This window comes from Odocoileus virginianus, chromosome 17, assembly GCF_023699985.2.
Source record: "Odocoileus virginianus isolate 20LAN1187 ecotype Illinois chromosome 17, Ovbor_1.2, whole genome shotgun sequence".
NCBI lineage: Eukaryota > Metazoa > Chordata > Mammalia > Artiodactyla > Cervidae > Odocoileus > Odocoileus virginianus.
Window position 1 is genome coordinate 31,613,539 of NC_069690.1, and position 23,595 is coordinate 31,637,133.

Genomic DNA, 23,595 nt, shown 5'->3' on the forward strand with positions numbered 1-23,595 from the left:
CCCTCAGATTATCAATCATCAGGAAAATGCAAATCAAAAACCACAATGAGATACCTCTTGATACCACTAGGATAGTTATAATTAAAAAGACAGATTATACACTACCTTTAAATCAACTAGAATACAATAAAATTTTTTAAAAGACAGATAATGATATGTATTGGTGAGGATATGGAAAAGTTGGAACCCTCATAACACTGCTGGCAAATTATACAATGGTGCTGCAGCTTTGGAAAACAGTCTGCTTGTCCCTCAACAAAATTAAACATAGAATTACCTTATGACCCAGCAATTCCACTCATAGGTATATGCTCAAAAGAAATGGGAAATGTCTAGAATAGGGGACTGTGGAGATAGAAAGTAGATTGGTGGTTGCCCATGGAGATAGAAAGTAGACGCCTACAAATTTGGGGAGTAATGGGGAACTGAAGGGTACAGGGCTTTTTTGGGGGGAGGAGGAGCTGTGCCTATGTGTAACTTTTGAGGATCTTAGTTCCCCAACCAGGAATTGAATCTGAGCCACAGCAGTGAAAGCACTGAATCCTAAATACAAGACCACTAGAGAACTCCCAGTACAGGGCTTCTTTGGGGGGAGAGGGTGATGAAAGGGTTCTAAATTTGATTGTGATAATGATTGTAGATATGCCAAAGACCATTGAATTGTACACTTTATGTTGGCAAACTATATGTGAATTTTATCTTTAAAAAAAAGAGGTCCTCTGAGCAGAGTGCTTGTGTTTTTAGTCAGAAATGAATCAAGCAGAGAAACACAGCTTTCTCAGTCCCAATGCCACTGAACTCATATTTGAAGACGCTTCATCCAGTCCAGTTTCCATGGGAGGAAAATCTCCCCCAATCAGTCTTTATGTTTAGCCTTTCCATATGTTTCAATTCCATGTGTTACACTTAGTAACTTTTTATAAAGGCATGGTTTTTCACTTGAATTTGTTTTCAGAATCAATTTTAAGGAAGACAAGTGATTCAAAGCAAGTTCAGCAGAGATATTCTTTGGAGAGGGTGGGAAGGCAACTGCCTTTTCGATGTGTATCATTTGAACTATTTGAGTTTCTCACCACTGACTTAAAAAACAACAAAAAAGGCATCTCTTCCAGAGCTAAAAATGAAAAAAAAAAAAAAAAAGACACAAACCCAGCTCAACTGTGCAAGAAGTGTCTAAAGCCTGTGCATAATTAATGTAAATTCTAAAGAGAGGTGGGAGAGAGAAGGGCAGAATGGGAAGGCGAGAGCTGCTCTGGCCTTAGAGAGAAAGAAGGGTGGAACTTGGGGGAAGTGAGTGCACAAACCAGAGCCTGCTCCTTTGCTTCTCCCAAGACTTGGTCCAGAGCCTGGGCTGGGCCAGTGTCTTGGCTAGGTGGAGCCTCTCTGAGCAGCTCTGTGTCTGAGACTGACAGAGAAGTAGAAATAAGCCAGTTTAGGAGGCTGAACAGGCTTCCTGGAACAAAGGAGACTGGAGTTGAGCAGGCTGGTACTCGAAGAGAAAAATACTAGCTGAGTTAGGAAGGCCAAGAGTGCCTCCCGCAGGAGGGAAGTCCTGCGAAGTCCTGCGTGTGTGGGTGCAGCCTGCCAGACCTGGGAGATCCTTGCTCTCAGCGGAAGCAAGCTGCCCCTTCTCACGCGGTCTCTGCGCCGCCGCCACCCCCACCCCCACCCCGCCCTCGGGACCACAGTTCAGCCCGGCCCAGAAGTGGTGCCTCTCTCCCAGGACCCAGAATAGCCACAGCCAGGCCCCGGGCCAAATCTGGGAGCTCAAGTTCACAGCCTCTGGGGAATTTTCCGGACCTTGGGCTGGGGCTGGGCCCCTTCTCAACCCCCAGCTACTGGCTTATGGATGTCCGAGTTTACTACTGCAAAGACCAGAAGGGAAGGATATTCTGCCGTCTTGGAGACAGGAGAGAAAGGGAAGTGGAGAGGCGGAGTCGAGATAAAGATGGGGCAGAGAGAGGAAACGCTGGTCAAAGGGCCTACAAAGTCAAGGCCGGTAAGAGAGACACAGCCTGAGACAAGAGATCCAGACAGCCTGACCAGAACCAGCGACAGCGATAGGAGCAAGACCAGACACAGGCAGAGTCAGCCTGGGCCAAGGAAGCATCAGATAGCCTGACTGAGGCAAAGGATGACCCAGGGTGCGTCCAAGGTCGAGCCGAAGAACAAGCGGTAGAGCACGGAGGGGTGAAGGCGAATCAAGAGACCAAGCAGGGAGACGCAAATGGCCTGCCTTTACGCCTCAGCCACGCCCACACGCAGGACGCCTCCGCAATGCGCCTCAGCCACGCCTCCACCCCACGACTCCTCCCCTCCGCGCCTCAGCCACGCCCCATCTACGACTCCTCCCCTCCACGCCTCAGCCACGCCCACGACTCCTCCCCTCCGCGCCTCAACCATGCCCACATCGGGCGAAGGCTTGGCTCCGCGCCTCAACAACCCCCTCACACATACCCAGTTTCCCGAGGGACCCCCCCCCGCCCCTCCGTTAGCGTCACCTCCGGCGCCCGCCCAGGTGAGGCCCTGCCCTTTTCCCCACGAGCAGCAGGACGCAAGTATCAGCGGTTCCCTGGGGCTCCCAGGTAGGAGCGCAGCAGTGCCTCCCAGCCGACGCCCCCCTCAATCACAGCACCGCGAGGGAGTCGGGGAGTCCAGGCTGGGGCTCCTGCCTCTCTCCACGGGAGCGGGTGTGCGCCCGCGGTGTGGTGCGCCCAGGGCTGGGGAGGCACCTGCCTCGCACTCTCTGGACGCGGGTAAGGTTGGAAACGTGCGCTCGAGCTGGGCCTTCACAGCATTTTTTTTTTTTTTTTTTCACTCCTGACCACCTTGGGAGGTACATCTGTGGTCTCCACTCAGAGAAGGGATCCAAACATGAACTGGCTTGCTCTGGATCATAGCATTAGTTCGCAAGTGAAGGCGGTGGGATTTGAACATAGGCAGTCTCGCCAACTTTTGACTTCCCATCTCTTTTTCACAAAGTCACAAAGGTTTACTGTATAACTTACACCCTTAAAATTTTTAATGTGCTTTGTAATTTTTAAGGATGTACACACTTTTAAAGTTAACAGTTCTATAATTTTGACAAAAGTGTATAAGCATATGACCATCACAGTGGTCAAGATACAGAATGTTGTTATCACCCCCAAAATGTGCTCTGGTGCTCCTTTGTCAGCCCCTCCGTCACCACCATACTCTAATAACCAAGGATGATTTCTGTTCTCGAAGCTTTGGTTTCCAGAATGTCACAGGAATGGAATTGCGTACTGTGTCATCCTGGCTTCTTCTAAGGTCCCACATCACAGGTCTTGCTCTTGCTGCAGGTCCCCTTGGCAGTGTCTGACCCCCCTCCCAGGCCCTAGACTTTGAGGAGAATTTGTCCTCACTGCCTGGGGCTGCTGCAAGCCTGGAAAAGGAAGGATGTTGTGAAGGTGTCTTAGTCCATTCAGGCTGCTACCACAGACAAGGTAGCTTATAAACAATAGAAGTTTATTCCTCTTAGTTCTGGAAACTGGGAATTCAAGTCATGTCCCCGGCATGGTCACACTGGGGAGGCCCTCTTCCTGGATGGAGTCAGCGCCTCTTCCTGGTGTCCTCATCCTAACCCTTTATGGGGGCACTGATATCATTCATTAGGGCTCCATCCTCCTGAACCAAGAACTTATCAAAGCCCCACCTCCTAATACCGTCATATTGGACATTAGAGTTGTGACCTGGGCAGGGGGCACACAAATATTCAGACCATAGCAGAGGGAATGACAAGGTGACTCAGGAGCCAGGGACAGGAGTTCAGAACAAGACTTAGAACATTTCAGAAATACCACTCACATTTAGACTTTATTGGGTAAGTCATGGAGAGTGACTTAGATTTGAATGTGAGACCCTCCCTCAGACCCTCATAGTGCCCTGGGGGCTGCCTTTTTTCTGAGAAACCATCTCAGAGGAGAAAAGTTGTTGTCCAGAAAGGTTGGACAGCCAGGCCAGCATGGCTTGCAAGCGGCTCTTAGGTCCAGAGAGTTGGAGAGAGAACAGGAAAGCTTATACATCAGAGTTTTCTTTGTTTCCCTGCATTGTCTCCTTTGGTCACATGTCTACTTTTTCTCTTTGCTTTTTGGAGAACTCTGCCTTTCTTTTTTTTTAGAACTCTGCCTTTCATGAGAGAGGCTTCCCTTGAATGTCTTGCACCAAAAAGCCAGCTGTGTGGATGTGGGTTCACTGAGCACCCCCAAGTTTAGCAGACAGGTGTCCACTTCATTGCCCCCCTCTCCAGCTCAGCAGGGTCTTCTTTATACTTATGTCCTTGGGGCACTAGGAGGTCTCAGCTTCTCTACTGAGTTACACGTGGTCATCCACCATCCAGGGCCAAACACTGCCAGTCGTGCCCTGCCTGGTTTCCCCTCCCACTCTCTTTGTCCATGTTGACGTATTTTTGGCTGCACTGGAGCTTCCTTGATGTGTGTGCGCTTTCTCTAGTTGCAGTGGGTGGGCTTCTCATTGCGGTGACTTCTCTGGTTGCTGAGCCCTGGGTCTAGGGCTTACAGACTCAGTAGTTGTGGCACATGGGCTTAGGTGCCCCAAAGTCTACGGAACCTTCTGTGTTGGCAGGCAGATTCTTAACCACTGGACCATCTGGAGAGTCCTGCACATTTTTTTTTTTTAATCTTCTATGATCACTTTAGAAGGATTTGGAAAGAAACCATTTAATACTGGAAGACCAACCATGACTGTGATGTATTATGTCTATTTTCAAGACAATCTGGAGTCATCCCCGTGTCCCCACCCCCGCAAAACGAAGACTTTGAAGTTGAGGAAATGTGCAGACCACCTTTTGGAGGCGTTCATGATATAAGGAAGCAGGGAGTGGCCAGTACCTGGAAAGAGAAGTGGAGTCAAGGTAGCGGGGATTAACTGTTTAAAGATCAGGTATCCATGTAGTGGATATTTATTTTTTTGGGCTCCAAAATCACTGCAGATGGTGACTGCAGCCATGAAATTAAAAGACGCTTACTCCTTGGAAGGAAAATTATGACCAACCTAGATAGCATATTAAAAAGTAGAGACATTACTTTGCCAACAAAGGTCCATCTGGTCAAGGCTATGGTTTTTCCAGTGGTCATGTATGGATGTGAGAGTTGGACTGTGAAGAAAGCTGAGCGCCGAAAAATTGATGCTTTTGAACTATGGTGTTGGAGAAGACTCTTGAGAGTCCCTTGGACTGCAAGGAGATCCAACCAGTCCATCCTGAAGGAGGTAAGTCCTGGGTGTTCATTGGAAGGACTGATGTTGAAGCTGAAACTCCAATACTTTGGCCACCTCATGCGGAGAGTTGACTCATTGGAAAAGACCCTGATGCTGGGAGGGATTGGGGGCAGGAGGAGAAGGGGACAACAGAGGATGAGATGGCTGGATGGCATCACTGACTCGATGGGCGTGAGTTTGAGTAAACTCCGGGAGCTTGTGATGGACAGGGAGGCCTGGCGTGCTGCAATTCATGGGGTTGCAAAGAGTTGGACATGACTGAGCGACTGAACTGAACTGATCCATGTGGTGACAGATTCTGTTTATATGCTGATTAATGATCCAACAATGGTCAATGCAAGGGGAGGGTACCTGCACCAACAGAGACTTCGAGAAGGTCAGAGGGTGGCCCCAGTGAAGGGACTCACCTGTTCATGTAGCGAGAAAAGAAGGCAAAGTGGGTCCAAGTGCGGACAGGTTTCAGGTCAAGGGTGGGAAGGTCCAATGGCCTGTATTTTCTCTAAGAAACGTTAAGTCAAGGCCATCATCTGGGAATGAGGGAGTGGGAAGTTTGAAGAAATAGAGCCTATCACCTCTTAGAGAAATGGAGGAGGACTTCAGTTTTGCTAACATTAATTTAAAATGAAGCCAGTCAACTTGAGTGTGTGGTACACTCCCCCTGGAAGGTGGGTGCAGACAGGGGGAAGACAGGTGCAGGACTCTTCCAGACTTGGGGTTTTACTAGGTAACTAGGGAGGAGGAAGAGGTGTGTTTCCAAGGGTGGGGTTATATGGAGGAATCAGACCCTCTCCTACCTCCCCACCATCTAGACATCGGGGATGCACAGCAGCTCCTAGGATCCTGGATACCCCAAGGCTCAAGGGGTTCCCGGCCTCCCTTAAAAATAAGCCAAAAACCACATGACAGCTGGTGCACAAACCTGCCTGAGCCTGAGAAACAGGGAAAATGTCAGAGAAGGAAAAAGATGGAAGACACTCTCCAAAGGCTGAAATAGGGGGCATTGCTCGTGTGCTAAAGTCGTGTCCAACTCTGCAACCCCATGGACTGTAACCCACCAGGCTCCTCTGTCCATGGGATTCCCCAGGCAGGAAATTGGAGTGGGTAGCCATGCTCTCTTCCAGGGGGATCTTCCTGACCCAGGGATCAAACCCACATCTCTTATGTCCCCTGCATTGACAGGCAGGTTCTTTACCACCTGCTCCACCTGGGAAGCATGAAGGAACCTCAAGCTGACCCTGCCAAATAAAGGGCTGTCCTGCCAGGGGCTAGAATGGGGCTCTGAGTTCATGTCTGTACCTCAAACTTTCAGATGTGCAAAGGTCTCTCCTTGGTATCTACCCAGCTTTGAACTCACACGTGCCACGGTTAGTTTAATTCTGACTTTATTATTTTTTAAGTAATTTATTTATTTTAATTGGAGGCTAATTACTTTACAGTATTGTAGTGGTTTTTGCCATACGTTGACATGAATCAGCCATCCATGTACATGGATCCTCCATCCTGAACTCCCCTCCCACCTCCCTCCTGACTTTATTATCTTTTAAATTTTATTCATTTATTTATTTGTTTTTGGCTGCACTGCGTCTTTGTTGCTGAGCATAGGGCTTTCTCTAGCTGCAGTGAGCAGGGGTTGCTCTCTGGTTGTGGTGCACAGGATTCTCATTGCACTGGCTTCTCTTGTTGCAGAGCGGGGGCTGTAGGTGTGAGGGCTTCAGTAGCTGTGGTGCATGAGCTTAGTTACCCCAAGGCATGTAGAATCTCCCTGGACCAGGGACTGAACGTGTGTCCCCTGCGTTGGCAGGTGGATTCTTCTCTTTTTCTTTTGGCAGGTGAATTCTTAACCACTGGACTACCAGGGAAGTCCTAATTCTGACTTTGAGGGTTGGTTTTATGGAAGTATTTCTCCTTTTTCTTTGCTCTTAGCTATATATATAATTTTCACCACGTGGCTTGTGGGATTTCAGTTCTAATTAGAGTTTTCATCTTTTTTGGATATATGCCCAGGAGTGGGATTGCTGAATTAACTGGTAACTCTATTTTAGTTTTTTAGCCTTCATACTGTTCTGCATAGCAGTTACACCAATTATATTCCTACCAACAGTGTACAAGTGTTCCCCTTTCTCCACATCCTTTCCATCATTTGTTATTTGTAGACTCTTTGATGATGCTCATTCTGACCAGTATGAGGTGATAGCTCATGGTAGTTTTGATTTGTAGTTCACCAATAATTAGTAACATTATTAATCAGAACATTTTTAATGTTCTTCTTGGCCATCTGTATGTTTTCTTTGGAGAAATGTCTATTTAGGTCTTCTGCCTATTTTTTGATTGGGTTGTTTGTTTCTTGTTATTGAGCTATACGACATGTTTATATTTGGAAATTAAACCCTTGTTGATCATGTCATTTGAAAATATTTTCTCCTCCTCCATAGGTTGTCTTTTCTTTTTGTTGATGGTTTCCTTTGCTGTGCAAAAGATTGTAAATTTGGTTAAGTCCCATTTGTTTATTTTCGCTTTTATTTCCTTTGCTTTTCCTCTCCTCCATTTTTATCACCTTCTACCAAGGACTCCTATTGTCTGTATGTTACTATTCTTCTTTTAATCCTCTGTATCTTTTAGCTTCTCTTTTATATTATCTGTTCCTTCTTTCTTTTTTACTTTTGGGGAATTTCTGTCATTCTAGTTCATTAGCTCACTCATTAATCCATTCACTAATTCATCCATTCAAGACATACCCTGAAAGTACATATAACACGTGTGCAGGCTCTTTAGGGTGACCCTGGAACACAAAAGGTAAGGGGCAGTAGGTGGAGATGCAAACTGTGTGTGGGACATGTCCCGCAATATCTGAACATTGTTCTTCAGCCCAACTATTATATATTTAACCTAGTATCTCTTACTGTTTCTTTTTGATGTTTTTGTGTTATTGTTTTATAGTTCCAATTTCTTCCTTGTATCTTTTAACATGTTCATTAGTCTAATTTTTTTTAATTAGTCTAATTTAAAAAATCCTTATTCTGAAGATAATTCAGTGTGTAGCTTCTCTCCTGAAAGTGGTGATGCTCTTAACCCATGAGATCTAACACTGTCTCCAAGTCAATGTCTCCAAGCTGGTGTCACTGAAGTCAGAAGTGAAGTACTGAGAGCAGAGAAGGCTGCCGTACTACATCCTCTGGGGTGTATTCTGTTCTGTCCATAGGCCCTGACAATTTCAGTGCGTGGGGAGCAGATAAGCCCCAGAGGGAGGCACCAGAAAAGCAGCCAGCCACTCCTCACCCCACAGAACAAGCCCTCCAGGCCTGACTTCACACTTTGCTCTCAGAGGGAAGCAGCATTAGAGGGACTCTGCCTTGCAATGTCATCCCCCAGATCTGGGTGTTTGGAACAGGAGATGATTAGGCAGCTGGCAAAATCAGTGGGTCCTGACCTGTTTTTTTCAGTATCTCCCAAACACAGGAGATCTGGGCTGCCCTGATTTGACTCCAAAGGCCTGGAGCAGAGATCAGAGTCCCTGCAGGTGTGGGGCAGGTACTGTGGGTCCTAAGGCAATGGTAGGGGAGTACAGAACCCAGTCCTCCATTTCCTTGTTCTCAGCACCCTGGAGACTCTCACACCCTCCCCTCTCTTGGGAAGGAGCCCGCAGGGTGCCTGACTGTGACCTGGCTTGGTGTTTATCACCATGTCTGTTTACCCGTCTCTTCTGCTCCATGACAGAGCATGTTTGTCTGGGCAGCCTCAGCACTTCACTTAGAGTAAGAAGGACCAATCCCCCCCTTTTTTTCCTTCCTTTTTTTTTTTCTTAAATTGAAGTATAGTTGATTTACAGTGTTATGCCAATCTCTGCTACACAGCAGAGTGCCTCAGTTATATATATATATATATATATATATATGTATATACATATACTTTTTCTTGTTCTTTTCCATTATGGTTTATCCCAGGAGATTGGATATAGTTCCCTGGGCTATACAGTAAGACCCCGTTGTTTATCTATGCTATATATAATAGTTCGCATCTGCTAATCCCAAACTCCCAGCCCATCCCTCTCCCTCCCTGCAAGAAGGACCAGTTTTATTTCTACAGACCGCGAGGCTTTAGAATAAGGCTCAGAATAACATTCTCATCCTCAGGAGATGTTGGGCTCAGATTCATACACAGCTGTTTGGCCCACCTTCCCAGATGAAAGGGGTTATATTTGCTGATTTCTGGGCAACCCCAAAGCATGTTCCACAGAAGGTTCTGCCTGTTATCTTCTGTGTTCCGGGGTCACCCTGAAGAGCCTGCACACATGTTGTATGTACTTTGGGTGTGTATCTTTAGGCATGGGCCCCTTATTTCACTATAAATTTTCACATATGTGCGTGCTAAGTTGCTTCAGTTGTGTCCAACTCTGTGACACTATGGACTGTAGCCCTCTAGGTTCCTCTAAGGGATTCTCCAGGCAAGAATACTGGAGTGGGTTGCCATGCCCTTCTCCAGGGGATCTTCCTAGCCCAGGGATTGAACCTAGGTCTCTGATAGTCTCCTGCATTGGCAGGTAGGTTTTTTTACAACTAGCGCTACCTGGGAAGCCCATAAATTTTCACATGAGAAGACCCGTTTTAAGACACCCATTCACTGAGCCCAGTGGTCAGAGCTTGGAGGCATGCTGCACAGCGCTGGCCTGAAATAGGAGTGGGGAGGGCAGAGCTGGAAGTGAGACAAGTGACTTATTTTGGGTGGGTGACGTGAGTCTAAGGGGGGCAGCCCCTTAGAGGAAATCGTCAGCACTTTACTGGAATCCGGCAGTCTCCACCTGCCTTCTTGAGGTTTTACAGAAGAGGGGGGGTTGGCGGCAGAGGTATCAGCAGCTGGAGGTGGGCCCAGAGAAGCGGAGGAAGACAGTGCGGACTCCTCCAGCCCCCTCTGCCCGCCCCCCAGCCCCCGCTGCCACTCTTCAGCCCCTGCTGCCTCCCCAGTCCTTGCTGCCCCTCCTCAGCCCCCCGCTGCCCCTCCCCCATCACCACCTATCTTCTGGCCTCTGGAGTTTTCTCTTTCCGAGCTCCCTGCTCAGGCCCTTGGCTGACTCAGAGCCTTCTTCCCTCCAGAGGTCCTGGCTGGCATGGGGGCAGGAGCCATACATTCCCATCAACTTCGCCAGCTGCTTCCAGGAAAAGCTTGGGAGAGGAGTAGAATTATCTAACAGGCCATCAGAGCATCTGAGTTAAAGTATTGGCTGCAAAAAGAGAGCAGGCTACTTCAGCTTCTAAAGGAGATTATGCTCAGGCCTGATGCTCAGAAAGACAGCTTTCACAGGAGTGGAGGGGGCAGGGTGCCGCCTCTCAGAAGCCGGGGCCAAGCAGGAGGGTTGGAGCTGCCAGCTAACCTGCCAAGGGCTTGTGGGGAGCCTGGTGTGTGCAAAGGCTGAGGGTTCTGGCTGGCGGGCGGGGGGCATTCTCCCTGAGAAGTGAGGCCTTCTGTGGAAGAGCCCTCAAAACCCTCTTCCCCCGCAAACACTGAAGCATCGCCTCTGGACGCAATGGTCAGTAGTTTCCACTCTGCCTCAGGGTGAGCAGAGCAGGTCTGAAGACTGGAGGTTGGAACACGGGCAGGCTCAGCAGAGCCTCCATCCCTGTTCCTGCTCCAGAGCCTGCTGTGTGTGGGCACCACGAACTTGCTGCTGCTTGAGGGGCAAGGTGCATGACCAGCACACCTCCATTCCTTCAGCACGTGATCTATGCCTCCCAAACACTGGCCTTGAGGGGTGGAGGGAAGGCTGCCAATTTTCAGCTTTGCTCCCTCTCTTCTTTGGCCTGGAAATCCTAAAGAAAACAGATTGCCAGATTCTTTTTCAAATTCCAAACTTCAGTTTTTATAAAGACACCATAAACAAAAGGTGAAACAACACTCTGAAAGACACTATTTATTGCGATTATAAAGAAAAATGATTACTTTTTAGAATATATAAGGCAATATTACCAATTAGCAATACGAATAGGCAATGATGTGAACATGTAAAGTGAAGTCACTCAGTTGTGTCCGACTCTTTGCGACCCCATGGACTGTAGCCTACCAGGTTCCACCGTCCATGAGATTTTCCAGGCAAGAATACTGGAGTGGGTTGCCATTTCCTTCTCCAGTGAACATGTAACTCACAGTACAAATTAATGTCAAAAAATGCAAAAAGTGTTTAACCTTAACAAGTTAAATGGACACATTAGGGGTGTGCAAAGTGAAACAAAGTGTGGTATATATACACCATGGAATATTACTCAGCCATTAAAAAGAATTCATTTGAATCAGTTCTAATGAGATGGATGAAACTGGAGCCCATTATACAGAGCGAAGTAAGCCAGAAAGATAAAGACCATTACAGTATACTAACACATATATATGGACTTTAGAAAGATGGTAACGATAACCCTATATGCAAAACAGAAAAAGAGACTCAGATGTATAGAACAGACTTGTGGACTCTGGGAGAAGGCGAGGGTGGGATGTTTCAAGAGAACAGCATTGAAACATGTACATTATCTAGGGTGAAACAGATCACCAGCCCAGGTTGAGTGCATGAGACAAGTGCTCGGGCCTGGTGCACTGGGAAGACCCAGAGGGATTGGGTGGAGAGGGAGGTGGGAGGGGGGACCGGGATGGGGAATACATGTAAATCCATGGCTAATTCATTTCAATGTATGACAAAAACTACTGTAATGATGTAAAGTAATTAGCCTCCAACTAATAAAAATAAATGGAAAAAAAAATAAAGACAAAGGGGATCCATTGGGAAAAAAAAAAGTCTTTACAGATCTGGAAAAAAAAAAAAAAAACAAAGTGTCATTTTTTGCCCTTCAAATTATCCAAAATTGAAGTGATTAATAATATATATTAATGAGGGTATGGAGGTCTAGGTACTCTTATGCAAAACTGGTGGGAATTCAGATTTGTATAGTTTTCTTTTTTATTGTGGTAAAAAATATATAATGTAAAATTTACCATTTTAACTCTTTTTAAGTGTAAGATTCAGCAGCATTAAGTGCGTTCACACTGTTATGCAACCATCACCGTTATCATCTCCAGAGCTTTTTCATCATCCATATGAAACTCTGTCTCCATTAAACACTAACTCCCCATCCTCCTCCCTCAGGCCATGGCACCCACTGTCCTACTTTCTGTCTCTATGAATTTGATTACTCTGAGGACCTCATATAATGGAATCATACAGTATTTGTCCTTTTTGTCTGGTTTATTTCATTTGGCATAATGACTCCAAGATTCATCCACACCACTTGTGTCAGAATTTCCTTCTTTTTCAAGGTTGAATAATATTTCTTTGCATATGGTACAGTACTTTTGAAGAGTGACTTTATAGTAATCACAAATTCCAATGCCATATTCTTTGATATCATTCCACTTCTAGTTATATCCTGAAGAAATATTTGCACATCTGAGATGAGACATTTACAAAGATGTTCATTGCAGCATTGTTTTACTTACTTATTTTTTGGCTGAACTGTGCAACATGGCCTTCTCCGGTGGCTCAGTGGTAAAGAACCCCCTGCCAAAGCAGGTGACGTGGGTTCAATCCCTGGGTTGGGAAGATCCCCTGGAGAAGGAAATGGCAACCCACTCCAGTATTCTTGCCTGGGAAATCCCATGGACAGAGGAGTCTGGTAGGTTTCAGTCCATGTGGTCACAAAAGAGTTGGACATGACTTAGTGAATAAACACCAACAACAATGAGGCATATGGGATCTCAGCTCCCTGACCAGGGATGGAATCTGTGCCCCTTGCAGTGGAAGCATGGAGTCATAACCACCGGCACTCTTTCCCTTGCGAAGTTTCTGCTATACTGGCCTTCATACTGCTTTTGAACTTAAGCTTTCTTCTCTTCCAGGACCTTTGCACACGATGTTCCCTTTGCCTGGATTGCCCTTCCCCCAGATATTGTGAGGCAAGTCCCTCATTTCCTCCAGACCTTGCTCAAATGTCATATTATTTGCGGTGCTTTCCCTGATCATCCAGGGCCCTTTATTCTGCTTTCCATCACTATAGCACTTTCCATTACCTAAGAAATGATGTACTTAGCTATTTTTCGGTCTCCTCTCCTCTTTAAGTTTTGTAAGGACAGACTTGGTCAGTTTTGCCCATTGCTGCATTTCCAATGCCGTAAACAGTGAAAGTGTTAGTTGCTCAGTCGTGTCTGAGCTACTCTTTGCTACCCCATGGACACACGAGGCTCCTCTGTCCATGGAATTCTCTAGGCAAGAATACCCGAGTGGGTAGCCATTCCCTTCTTCAGTAGATCATCCCAATTCAGGGACAGAACATGGGCTTCCTGCATTGCAGGTAGATTCTTTACCATCTGAGCCACCAGGGAAACAGAGTAGATATTTGTTGAAGTAAATATTTGTTGAATTAATAGATGAGTGGAGAAATAGTCTTTCAGTGGTTTCCTCTGGGGGGGGGGAGTGAAAGAGGTAAGAGATTTTTCACTTTTGACTGAATATTCCTGTATACCATTAAATGTATTTTTATCAAGAGTTTGTATCACCCTTTTATTTTAAAAAATCAGAAAAAAATTTAAAAAACCACGTTCAAAATTTACTACTATTTTGTCTGTTAACAGCTGCTTGAAGACAAGCTATAGTAGGTGCCACCTGACTAAGAACAACTTATGGAAGAACCATCTAACCTGGAAAGTTTTATCCATCTCCTTGTGTTTGAAAAATATTTTCATTTATATTTTCCTCTTCTGTATTTGTGTTGCTCTATTTTTTTTAAATTTTTTTGACTGCACTGTCTCAATTGTGGCATGTGAGATCTTTAGCTGTGGCATGTGGGATCTAGTTCCCTGCCCAGGGATCAAACCTGGGTACCTTGCATTGGGAGCGTGCACTGTTAGCCACTGGACCACCAGGGATGTCCCTGTGTTGCTTTATTTTAGCAGAATTTCCAGGCCCAGTTTGTGGCAGTCTCTGAGGCCATGGCAGCAGGTTTCTGTCCTGCAGAGGCTGGGAACAAAGCACAATCAGTAGTGCTGGGCAAGATGTGGATGTGAGGAGTCATGGCTCAAACAAGGTTTCTCAAAGTGTGAGCAATGGTAACTGATTGAAAAGGAGATTGAAAAAAAAAAGTGAAATTGGACATTGGAACACACTGGGCTGAACCACAGCTGGTTGCTCTAAGGCAGAACTTCTTGGAGTCTTCAAGATGGCCTCCAAGGGGAAGATAGCACACAGCTTCCTGAGCTCCTGTGACCACAGCATCCTTTTCAGAGGTTGTAACATTTAGAGGACGAAGCTTGCAAAACACTGACTTAAGTTTCCGCCACGTTAAACTTTACGCCGGTAAAGATGTTCCTTAAAAGGAGTCCTGGCTAGTGGTACATGGTCCAAAGAATAGGTGCTAGAATAAGCTACAGGGTTTGGCAGAGACCTATCATCTGGAGAGTGAACTTCACCACTCAACTTCTGATGACCACAAAAAGAGGATGGTGATAGGATCAAGAAGGTACAAAGAAAGGAAAATCTCAAAGCTTATTTCAGCAGTTAATATCGTTACACTAAGTGCAAGATCCTTTGCCAGAAATCAACATTTGTCTAAAGCTTCTTTTTTAAAAAATATATTTATTCAGCTGCATTGGGTCTTAGCTGTAGCATGTGTACTTTAGTTCCCTGACCAGGGATCAAAACCTGGTCCCCCATATTGGGACCTCAGAACCACTAGAGAAGTCCCTAAAGCTTCCATTTGGCGTTGGCTGGGCCTGATTGAAACGGTGCCAATGCCTTTGCCCCTTCGGATTGAGGGATGAACAGAGTGTATCTTAAAATGCAGCCTGTTGAGGTTGGGGAAGTCTGAGATGTAGTCATAAAGAATGAAACAGACACTTGTGCAAAGTGTCTGAGTACTGAGTGTGGCCCAACTTCAGGGAAGAGAGAGAGACTGCTGGCCCCGCTTCCCAGTTGATACCACAGGTTGGTGAAGACCACACAGAGGTTTCCTTGCTCAGACCTCCGGTTGTGTGCAGTGTTTGCCAAGATCCGTGAATACTTTGAGGGATCCGCAAGGACGGAGGAAATCCCATGAGAATTAGAGAATTAGAGCAACAGCTAAAACCTTTTTTCCTCAGGGGATTCACACGAGTGCAGACCTCAAAGCCTGTGAAGTCAGTCAGTGACTTTGGGAAAAAGGACATTCTAGTCCCATTGCCCAAATCAGCACTCGTCTTCACTAGAGCTATTCCGGTGAAATGCTTTTCTCTCAGGTTAAGTGTAACGTTAAGTGTAGGAGAACTTTTAATCTTCAAAACTCACGTTTAGTTGGAAAAGGCCTATTTAAATTATACAATATTCAAGCAAGAGTGGTTCAGCAAGCACTAGTTTGGTGACATCCTGAAGGGTTAGGGAAAGGAACTGAATAAAACTTTATGAATTTTCTGAGCTTGTCAGAGCTGACACTTGGATTCCAGTCCCTGCCTTGCCTGTTACAAGAACTAGGGGCTTGGACAAGTCCAAACACTGGACTGGGAAGGATATAATCTTCCAACCTGACAACAAATCTAATGTGTTCCCTGAAGTCTACGGAAAACTTTTAAAAGGCTTAATGTTTCATTACCACCTCTACTGGTTTAATAGCTTTTTACCTTTCTGGCTCGTTTTTACCACCAATTTGAAGCATTAACAGGCTAAAGTTAAGTGCTTATTTCCAGTCTCTAATTTACCCAAGAAAATCAGTCAAGTATTCCAATTTAGTGTATGTTCAAAATTAAGTGGGTTTCTAGGACAAAAGTTGAAACAGCTTTTGCTGCTAAGAGTTCCTAAAGTTATGCACCAAGCTCTTCTCAGGTACACCTGAACTCTCATGAGGCTTGGCTTTCTACATTTGTCTATCACACCACTGGGTGATTCTTACCCCTCATGCTACCCTTGTGGTTACACTAGTTTTACTACCAGAAGTGATTTTCTTAGCTTACTGTAAAACTGAGGGCTTCCAGCTCTTTTCCCCTTTACTTCCACACCCAGGCCCTCCCCTTCCTACTTCCAGCTGAGAACCACTACTGAAGAGAATTGTATAGCAGGAAATTAATAAAGGAGGGCTTGTGCCCCAAAATATTCTTACTCCATCTTCAATTAGCACTGAGTATACTTCCTAGGGCTTAACCGTGTTATGCCCTCACTCACATCCAACTCTGCAACCTCATAGAGCCTGCCAGGCTCCTCTGTCCATGAAATTTTCCAGGCAAGAATACCAGAGTGGGTTGCCGTTTCCTTTCCCAGGGGACCTTCCCGACCCACGGGTCAAACCTGCATCTCTTGGTTCTCCTGCATTCGTAGGCTGATTTTTTTTTTACCACCGCACCACGTGGGATGGGAGCACAAAATCTGCCATGTAGGGTTTCCACAAGATTCTTGCCACCACCCAAGTTACAGAATCTCCTTCACTGGAGCAATCTTACCCCTAACAAACAGGCAGAGCTGTTATTAGGAACCAATGATGTTAGTAATCACCTTAACTCAATCTCTCTCCTTACCCTTGTTGACCAGGGCCTCCATTTGGTTCTTGGCTCAGTTCACTTAAGAGAAAATTATGGTTCTATTATCTAAGACTAAACACCCAAGTGTAAAGCACCAGAGGAAAAAAGGGACAATAGTCAACCAATAATTACAGGACTTCAGAACACAACTGAACAACCTCTGAATTTCATTTCTCTGTAATAAGTCTTGTTACCCACTATTTCAGGAGGCAGGAAAGTGCTTTCCCCCAACACGCCTCCATACTCTTACAATTTGAAATGGTTTTAATTACATTAGAATCCTATTAATGATCTTGAACAGAGGTCTATACCTTGGCACACGGAATGTTTGCCAAGAACTTAAATTTTGGACACACAAACTGCAGACAAATGCCTTCTTTGAATACCATTTTAACCTGTTAAAAGTACCCACCATTACCATGTATTCAGAACAGACACCAAAAGTGCTACCATGCAAGAAAACTTTTATTAACATTTTGAACAGGTTCAGCTATTACTGAAACCGGTAAACAACTTAAACTGGGGTAAATGGCTAGAGTGCAGAACGATGCCATCATTGGGCATTATGAATAGAAGACTTAAGAATTAACAGCCACCCCTCAGACGGAGGACCAGGTGCAGGGTCGACTCTTTCTGGATGTTGTAATCAGAAAGAGTGCGGCCATCTTCCAGCTGCTTGCCGGCAAAGATGAGCCTCTGCTGGTCAGGAGGAATGCCTTCCTTATCCTGGATCTTGGCCTTCACGTTCTCGATGGTGTCACTGGGCTCCACCTCCAAGGTGATGGTCTTGCCGGTCAGGGTCTTCACGAAGATCTGCATACCACCCCTCAGACGGAGGACCAGGTGCAGGGTCGACTCTTTCTGGATGTTGTAATCAGAAAGAGTGCGGCCATCTTCCAGCTGCTTGCCAGCAAAGATGAGCCTCTGCTGGTCAGGGGGAATGCCTTCCTTATCCTGGATCTTGGCCTTCACGTTCTCGATGGTGTCACTGGGCTCCACCTCCAGGGTGATGGTCTTGCCGGTCAGGGTCTTCACGAAGATCTGCATACCACCCCTCAGACGGAGGACCAGGTGCAGGGTCGACTCTTTCTGGATGTTGTAATCAGAAAGAGTGCGGCCATCTTCCAGCTGCTTGCCGGCAAAGATGAGCCTCTGCTGGTCAGGGGGAATGCCTTCCTTATCCTGGATCTTGGCCTTCACATTCTCGATGGTGTCACTGGGCTCCACCTCCAGGGTGATGGTCTTGCCGGTCAGGGTCTTCACGAAGATCTGCATACCACCCCTCAGACGGAGGACCAGGTGCAGGGTCGACTCTTTCTGGATGTTGTAATCAGAAAGAGTGCGGCCATCTTCCAGCTGCTTGCCGGCAAAGATGAGCCTCTGCTGGTCAGGGGGAATGCCTTCCTTATCCTGGATCTTGGCCTTCACGTTCTCGATGGTGTCACTGGGCTCCACCTCCAGGGTGATGGTCTTGCCGGTCAGGGTCTTCACGAAGATCTGCATACCACCCCTCAGACGGAGGACCAGGTGCAGGGTCGACTCTTTCTGGATGTTGTAATCAGAAAGAGTGCGGCCATCTTCCAGCTGCTTGCCGGCAAAGATGAGCCTCTGCTGGTCAGGGGGAATGCCTTCCTTATCCTGGATCTTGGCTTTCACGTTCTCGATGGTGTCACTGGGCTCCACCTCCAGGGTGATGGTCTTGCCGGTCAGGGTCTTCACGAAGATTTGCATTTTGACCTATAAAGGTTAATAGAAAAAACGTTACTGTCATTTTCATAATCTTTTACCGCTTTCATAATTGATTGTTCAAAATGAACAGACTATATTCTAAAGCGCCTTAACTACCTCAAGATTTTTCACAAATTTTTTTTTTTTACTAGACAAACTTATCAGTCACTGAAGTCAAAATTCCTTACTCAAGACGTCTACCTAGCAGGCTGGAGACTCGAAAGTACTTTCTGATATTATCATCCAGAACTGTTCAGGTACTCCGTTAAGATCCCGCCCAATTCCTCCCAAACCTAGTAATCGTATCAGCATTTAGATAAAAAAACTTGCTTAAACGCAACTGGGGACCTACACCTCCTCCACGGTAGGATTCGGATTAAAAAGGTTTCCAGAAGCCCCCGCCGCTACCTCTCTTCCACCTTTCCCCCCTGAAACAGACGCGATAGAATCTCCATCGGTTAAGTGTCCGTTGACCTCTGCCGGCGGGCGCGCGCGCCAACCGCCCCCGCTCCCGACACGTAAACAAGGCCCGCTCTTCCGGAAAGGCCGGGGCCGCGTCACCTCGCTTCCCCTCCCCCACCTCACCCCACCCCATCCGACCCGACCCAACCCCGCCTCGTGGACTCCGAGCCCCCTACGGCTCGCCCTCACCGAAGCCCCCTTCTCCGCTCCTCCCGACACTCCCGGCTGCGGGCCAGTACCTGTGAGTGAATGCGAAGATGCCTCAAATTCAATCACGGAGCGTCACCTCCAAGAGGACACAGGAAGCCAACAACGCCAGTCGCCGCTAAGTGCTCCGGCTCGGCGGGGCCGAAATTTATACAACGTCTGTTGCGTCACTTATCACTCTTACGTAGGCGTAGTGTTCCTGCGCCGCTAAAAGTAGTTCGCTCGGCCCCACCTCTCGCGACGCAGTTATGTCCTTCGACTGAGCTCGAAATTCCTCAGAACCGGAAAAAAGGATCCTAACAAATCAGCTCCCCTCCCCTCCAGATGATCCTTCTCCTCCTTTAGGAAAAGGTAGGAAAATTATAGGGCGGATGAATTCGAGTTAAGGGGCTCTTCCTCGAAAGCTCTGGAAACTTCCTTGCAGCGCCGGCGCTGATTGGTGAGTGGTGTGAGGCGAGGCCGGCTCTGATTGGTGGGGAAGGCAGCGGCTCGGCTGTTGCTGGGCTCCCGCTGGGGTGATTCAGCAACGACGTTGCTTAGTAACTGAGAGCGCGTGCGCGGCAAAGGCGCGCCGTCACTGGAGAAGCGTACTTCCGGCTGGGGGTGGAGGAGGGGTCGTTCCCTTCCGCCTCTTAGGCCCGGACTCCTCAGATGTGTAGTCGGGTTTTAGGTTAGGATATAGCGGGTTCCGCGGTGATTTTCCCGAGAAAGTGGTGGTCTGGAGGTGCCCAGGAGCTAGGCGGCGGAGCCCGCAGTTTTTCTGGTGTCAGTCTTGAGGCTCAAGCCCTTCTCACATCGGCCCGTTTTATTTTTGTTGTTTGGAGCACAGTTGCGGAACTTTAGTCACGTTGTACGGTTAGGATGCTTTGGTCATGCTTTGAGGAGGCCAAATCTAGACTCTTGGTATTCTGTACTGGGCCCGGGTATCCCTCCATCCTCCACCCCCCGCCGCCCCATCGACCGAGGAGGCCCCCTCCCCCGCCGCGGAGGCGTTCACCTGAAGAGAATGTTCTTCTAGACTTCCCTCCAGGCGGGACACTCCTCCCTGCAACGTCTTCCACGCAGAGGCCTCCCCCCACTCCCTGTTCCTCGCCTCGAACCCCCCACCCCCACGGTGGAGGCTTTCTTCACCGTCCTCATTACGGAGTCCTCACACTGCCCACTGCTCCACTGCACAGCCCCGCCTCCCAAATCCCCGCTCCAGGTGACCCGGTGGCCGCGCTTAGAAATGCTTCCCTTCTCACATCCCTTTCCCTCACTGCTGTTTGTCCAGACCCCGAGTGAAAGATGATGTGGATCGGGGAGCCGAAAACCCACATGGAGAGACAGAATTCACGTACGAGAGAATTCGCGACCCTAGCATTTTTAGTGTCCCATCAATGTGTTCGTTGTGCCAGCGACATTACGGGTGGTTTAACCCCTAGGACCCCGCTGCGGGTGTGACCGCAGGTCAGCAACGAGATAACCGGGGGAACGTGAGTAAGGCAGACGTGTTTGGGTCCGCAGCCACGCAGCCCGGCGGCTGAGTCATGCTGGTGGGGGTGTAAATAAACATGCTTGTGGCTGTCGCGTAGCAGCAACCTCGCGAAGTTAGGAGGTGGTCTGGAGATGTGCACCTTACTACAGAGTGGCTAGTTTTCACTTAGGAAAGGTCGTGAGTCTAAATGACAATCCTTCAACGCTTAACAGTTAGAGGAGGTACAGTGTGACAAGCATTTGAGTTAACGCCCAGACAGCGATAAATTTATTCTGACTTACTAAAATCTATTTACATGAATGATAGAAGATAGAAATAAACAGTTTCTTGAAGATAATTTGGTCGATGAGGTAGTTGATTAAACGTTGATGGTACAAAGTATGGTTTTTCGTTTTTGTTAGCCTGACGTTCAGTAGTTTGAGCTTGTTTAACTAAGTGACAACTCCTCTTGAGTCATCCCTGTGAATTGGTGGAATGATCTAGAATGGAAATCTCATGGCTTGATACGGTGACATGTCTGGGAATTCTAGCAGTTGCCAGAAGTTAGTCATACAGCTTCCTGGTTTAATGTTTGAACAAAGGGCATTTGGTAACCTCAGCACAGAAAAATGTTTTCAGAAAAGAGGAATATGCGTGCCATGTTTAATAGACAAGATGAGTTTTTTATGGTGTGTTTTTTAAAGAAACTTTTAATAATAGCGTCATTTCTGGTGATTGTAAAAGGTAGTCGATAAACACATTAAAGAATAGACCGACAGAAATCCCTGAAATCACAGATTTGGAAATCTAGCACAGCACTTGGCATTGTGCTTAATAAATGTTTGTTCAGTGAACTGTAGTTTCCTTTTGGTTCAACTGGGGGAAAATGTTGACAGCCTTAGACACTTAAAACACAAAGCAAAAAAAACAGTTCTTATTTAATGACCATGTGCAAATGGTTTTGCCTAGGCAGTCCCTTTGAAAGGAAGAATTTGATTCTAAGATTCAAAGTGATTTTTTACTTAGCTAGAGGTCTTTTAATAAAAATCTGTGAGAAAACTGTTTCCAATTATAAATTCACAATTGTTTTCTTGACATTATCAGCTGACATTTAAAATACAGAGTTATTCTGTGGTTTGTCATTTCCTTGTTTGGCAGTTTATTGCAACAGAATTATGAGACTAATTCTGATTTCTTACCAGCAAGTTAGAGACTTTGATATTGAGTGCCCAAATGAACACAGAGCAAAATTCTAAATTGTCTTTATATTGGGCCTCAAAATTTTAAAAATCTGTCCATTTAAAAATAGTTATTCAAGGTATTTCTCTGGTGGTCAAGTGGCTAAGACCCCATGCTCCCCATGCAGGGGGCGGGGGTTCGATCCCTGGTCATGAAGTAGATTCCACCTCAATAAAGACTGAAGATCTGGAGTAATGCAACTGAGACCCAGAGCAGCCAAATAAATAAATAAATAATTCTAAAAGAATAGCTATTCAAAAAGATTTTCACTGTGAAAGATTATATACATACATGAAAGTTGGAGATGATATAACAAACACCATATAACCACCACCCAACTTTGTTAAATCTTAACAGAATAGCAAAAGCTATTTTGCTTAAGCTTTTAAAAATATTTTTGTGAAAAAAATGGGGTATAGAATTTACGAACTATGCACTTTTTAAAAAACATTTATCTTTGGCTGTGCTAGGTCTTTGTTGATGCGTGGACTTTCTCTAGTTGTGGAAAGCAGGGCCTACTCTCTAGTTGCGGTGTGTAGGCTTCTCATTTTGGTGGCTTCTCTTGTTGTGGAGCAAGGGCTCTAGGTACTTGGGCTTCAGTGGTTTCAGCCCACAGACTAACTATACACTTACAAATGTACAGTTTAGTAGTGTTAACTGTGTTCACATTATTTATAACATATCTAGAATTTTTCATCTTGCCAAGCTGAAACTCTATACCCATTAAATAACTCCCCATTTCTCCTTCCCCTAACCATCATTCTTCTTTGTATGATTTTGATCATCTTAGGTACATTATGTAAGTAGAATCATACAGTGTGTGTGACAAATTTCCTTTTTTAGGCTGAATAGTATTCCATTGTATGTATGCAGCACATTTTGTCTATCCATGTATCTATCTATGTGGATATGTGGATTTCTTTCACCTCTTGGCTTTTGTGAATAATGAACTGCTACAGTGAACATGGTTGTGCAAATATCTCCTTAAGATCTTGCTTTCAGTTTTTTTGAATATGCACTTACAAGTGAGATTGCTAGATCTTAAGGTAATTCTATTTTTAATTTTTTTGAAGTGTTTTTCACAGCAAATCCATTTTACATGCCTCCCTAGTGTACAATTTTGATTGTTCCACATCCTCACACCAACATTTGTTATTAAAAAAAAAAAAAATGATTGTCCCCATGGGTGTAAGATGACACCTCATTGTGGCTTTGACTTGCATTTCCTTAATGATTTATTTTTTTATTTAAAAATAATTACAGGTTCACAGGAACTCACAAAAATAGTAGAGAAGTCTCAATGTACCCTTCACCCATTTTCCCCCAATGACAACAGCTTACACAATTGTAGTACAATGTCAAAACCAGGAAATTAACATTGGTGCAACACACAGACCTTATTCAGACTTCAGCAGTTTTACATGCACTTCAGTATGTGTGCAGTTGTATGCAGTTTTATCACATGGGTAGTAGATTCATGTCACCCCCACCACGATCAAGGTACAGAGAGCTGTTTTCATCACTACAAGGATAACCTCTTGATTACCTCCTATGGTCAGTCTCTTACCCCTTCCCCGAAAACCCAGGGAGTCATTAATCCATTTTGCATCTTTATAATTTTGTCATTTTAAGAATGTTGCATAAATGGAATAGTACAGTATGTAACCTTTTGACATTTTTCATGTAAAATTCATCTAAATTGTTGACTATATGAAGAGTTCATCCGTTTTTGC

At 45.9% G+C, this 23,595-nt stretch overlaps 1 protein-coding gene across 3 annotated transcripts; it reads right to left on the bottom strand.

The window, feature by feature from the left end:
* Positions 1-17,217: 17,217 nt before the first annotated feature.
* Positions 17,218-19,308, bottom strand: UBB (ubiquitin B). 3 transcript variants are annotated; one of them, XM_070479182.1, is made up of 2 exons: positions 19,200-19,308; positions 17,218-18,507 (listed from the first exon to the last, which is right to left on the bottom strand). In XM_070479182.1, the coding sequence occupies exon 2, from the start codon at positions 18,499-18,501 to the stop codon at positions 17,356-17,358; it is 1,146 nt and encodes a 381-aa protein (XP_070335283.1). In that variant the 5' UTR covers positions 18,502-18,507; positions 19,200-19,308; the 3' UTR covers positions 17,218-17,355. The 3 variants fall into 3 exon arrangements, with proteins under 3 accessions (XP_070335283.1, XP_070335285.1, XP_070335284.1); XM_070479184.1 differs by lacking the exon at positions 19,200-19,308 and adding an exon at positions 18,907-18,930; XM_070479183.1 differs by lacking the exon at positions 19,200-19,308 and adding an exon at positions 18,851-18,925.
* Between the last annotated feature and the right edge of the window lie 4,287 nt (positions 19,309-23,595).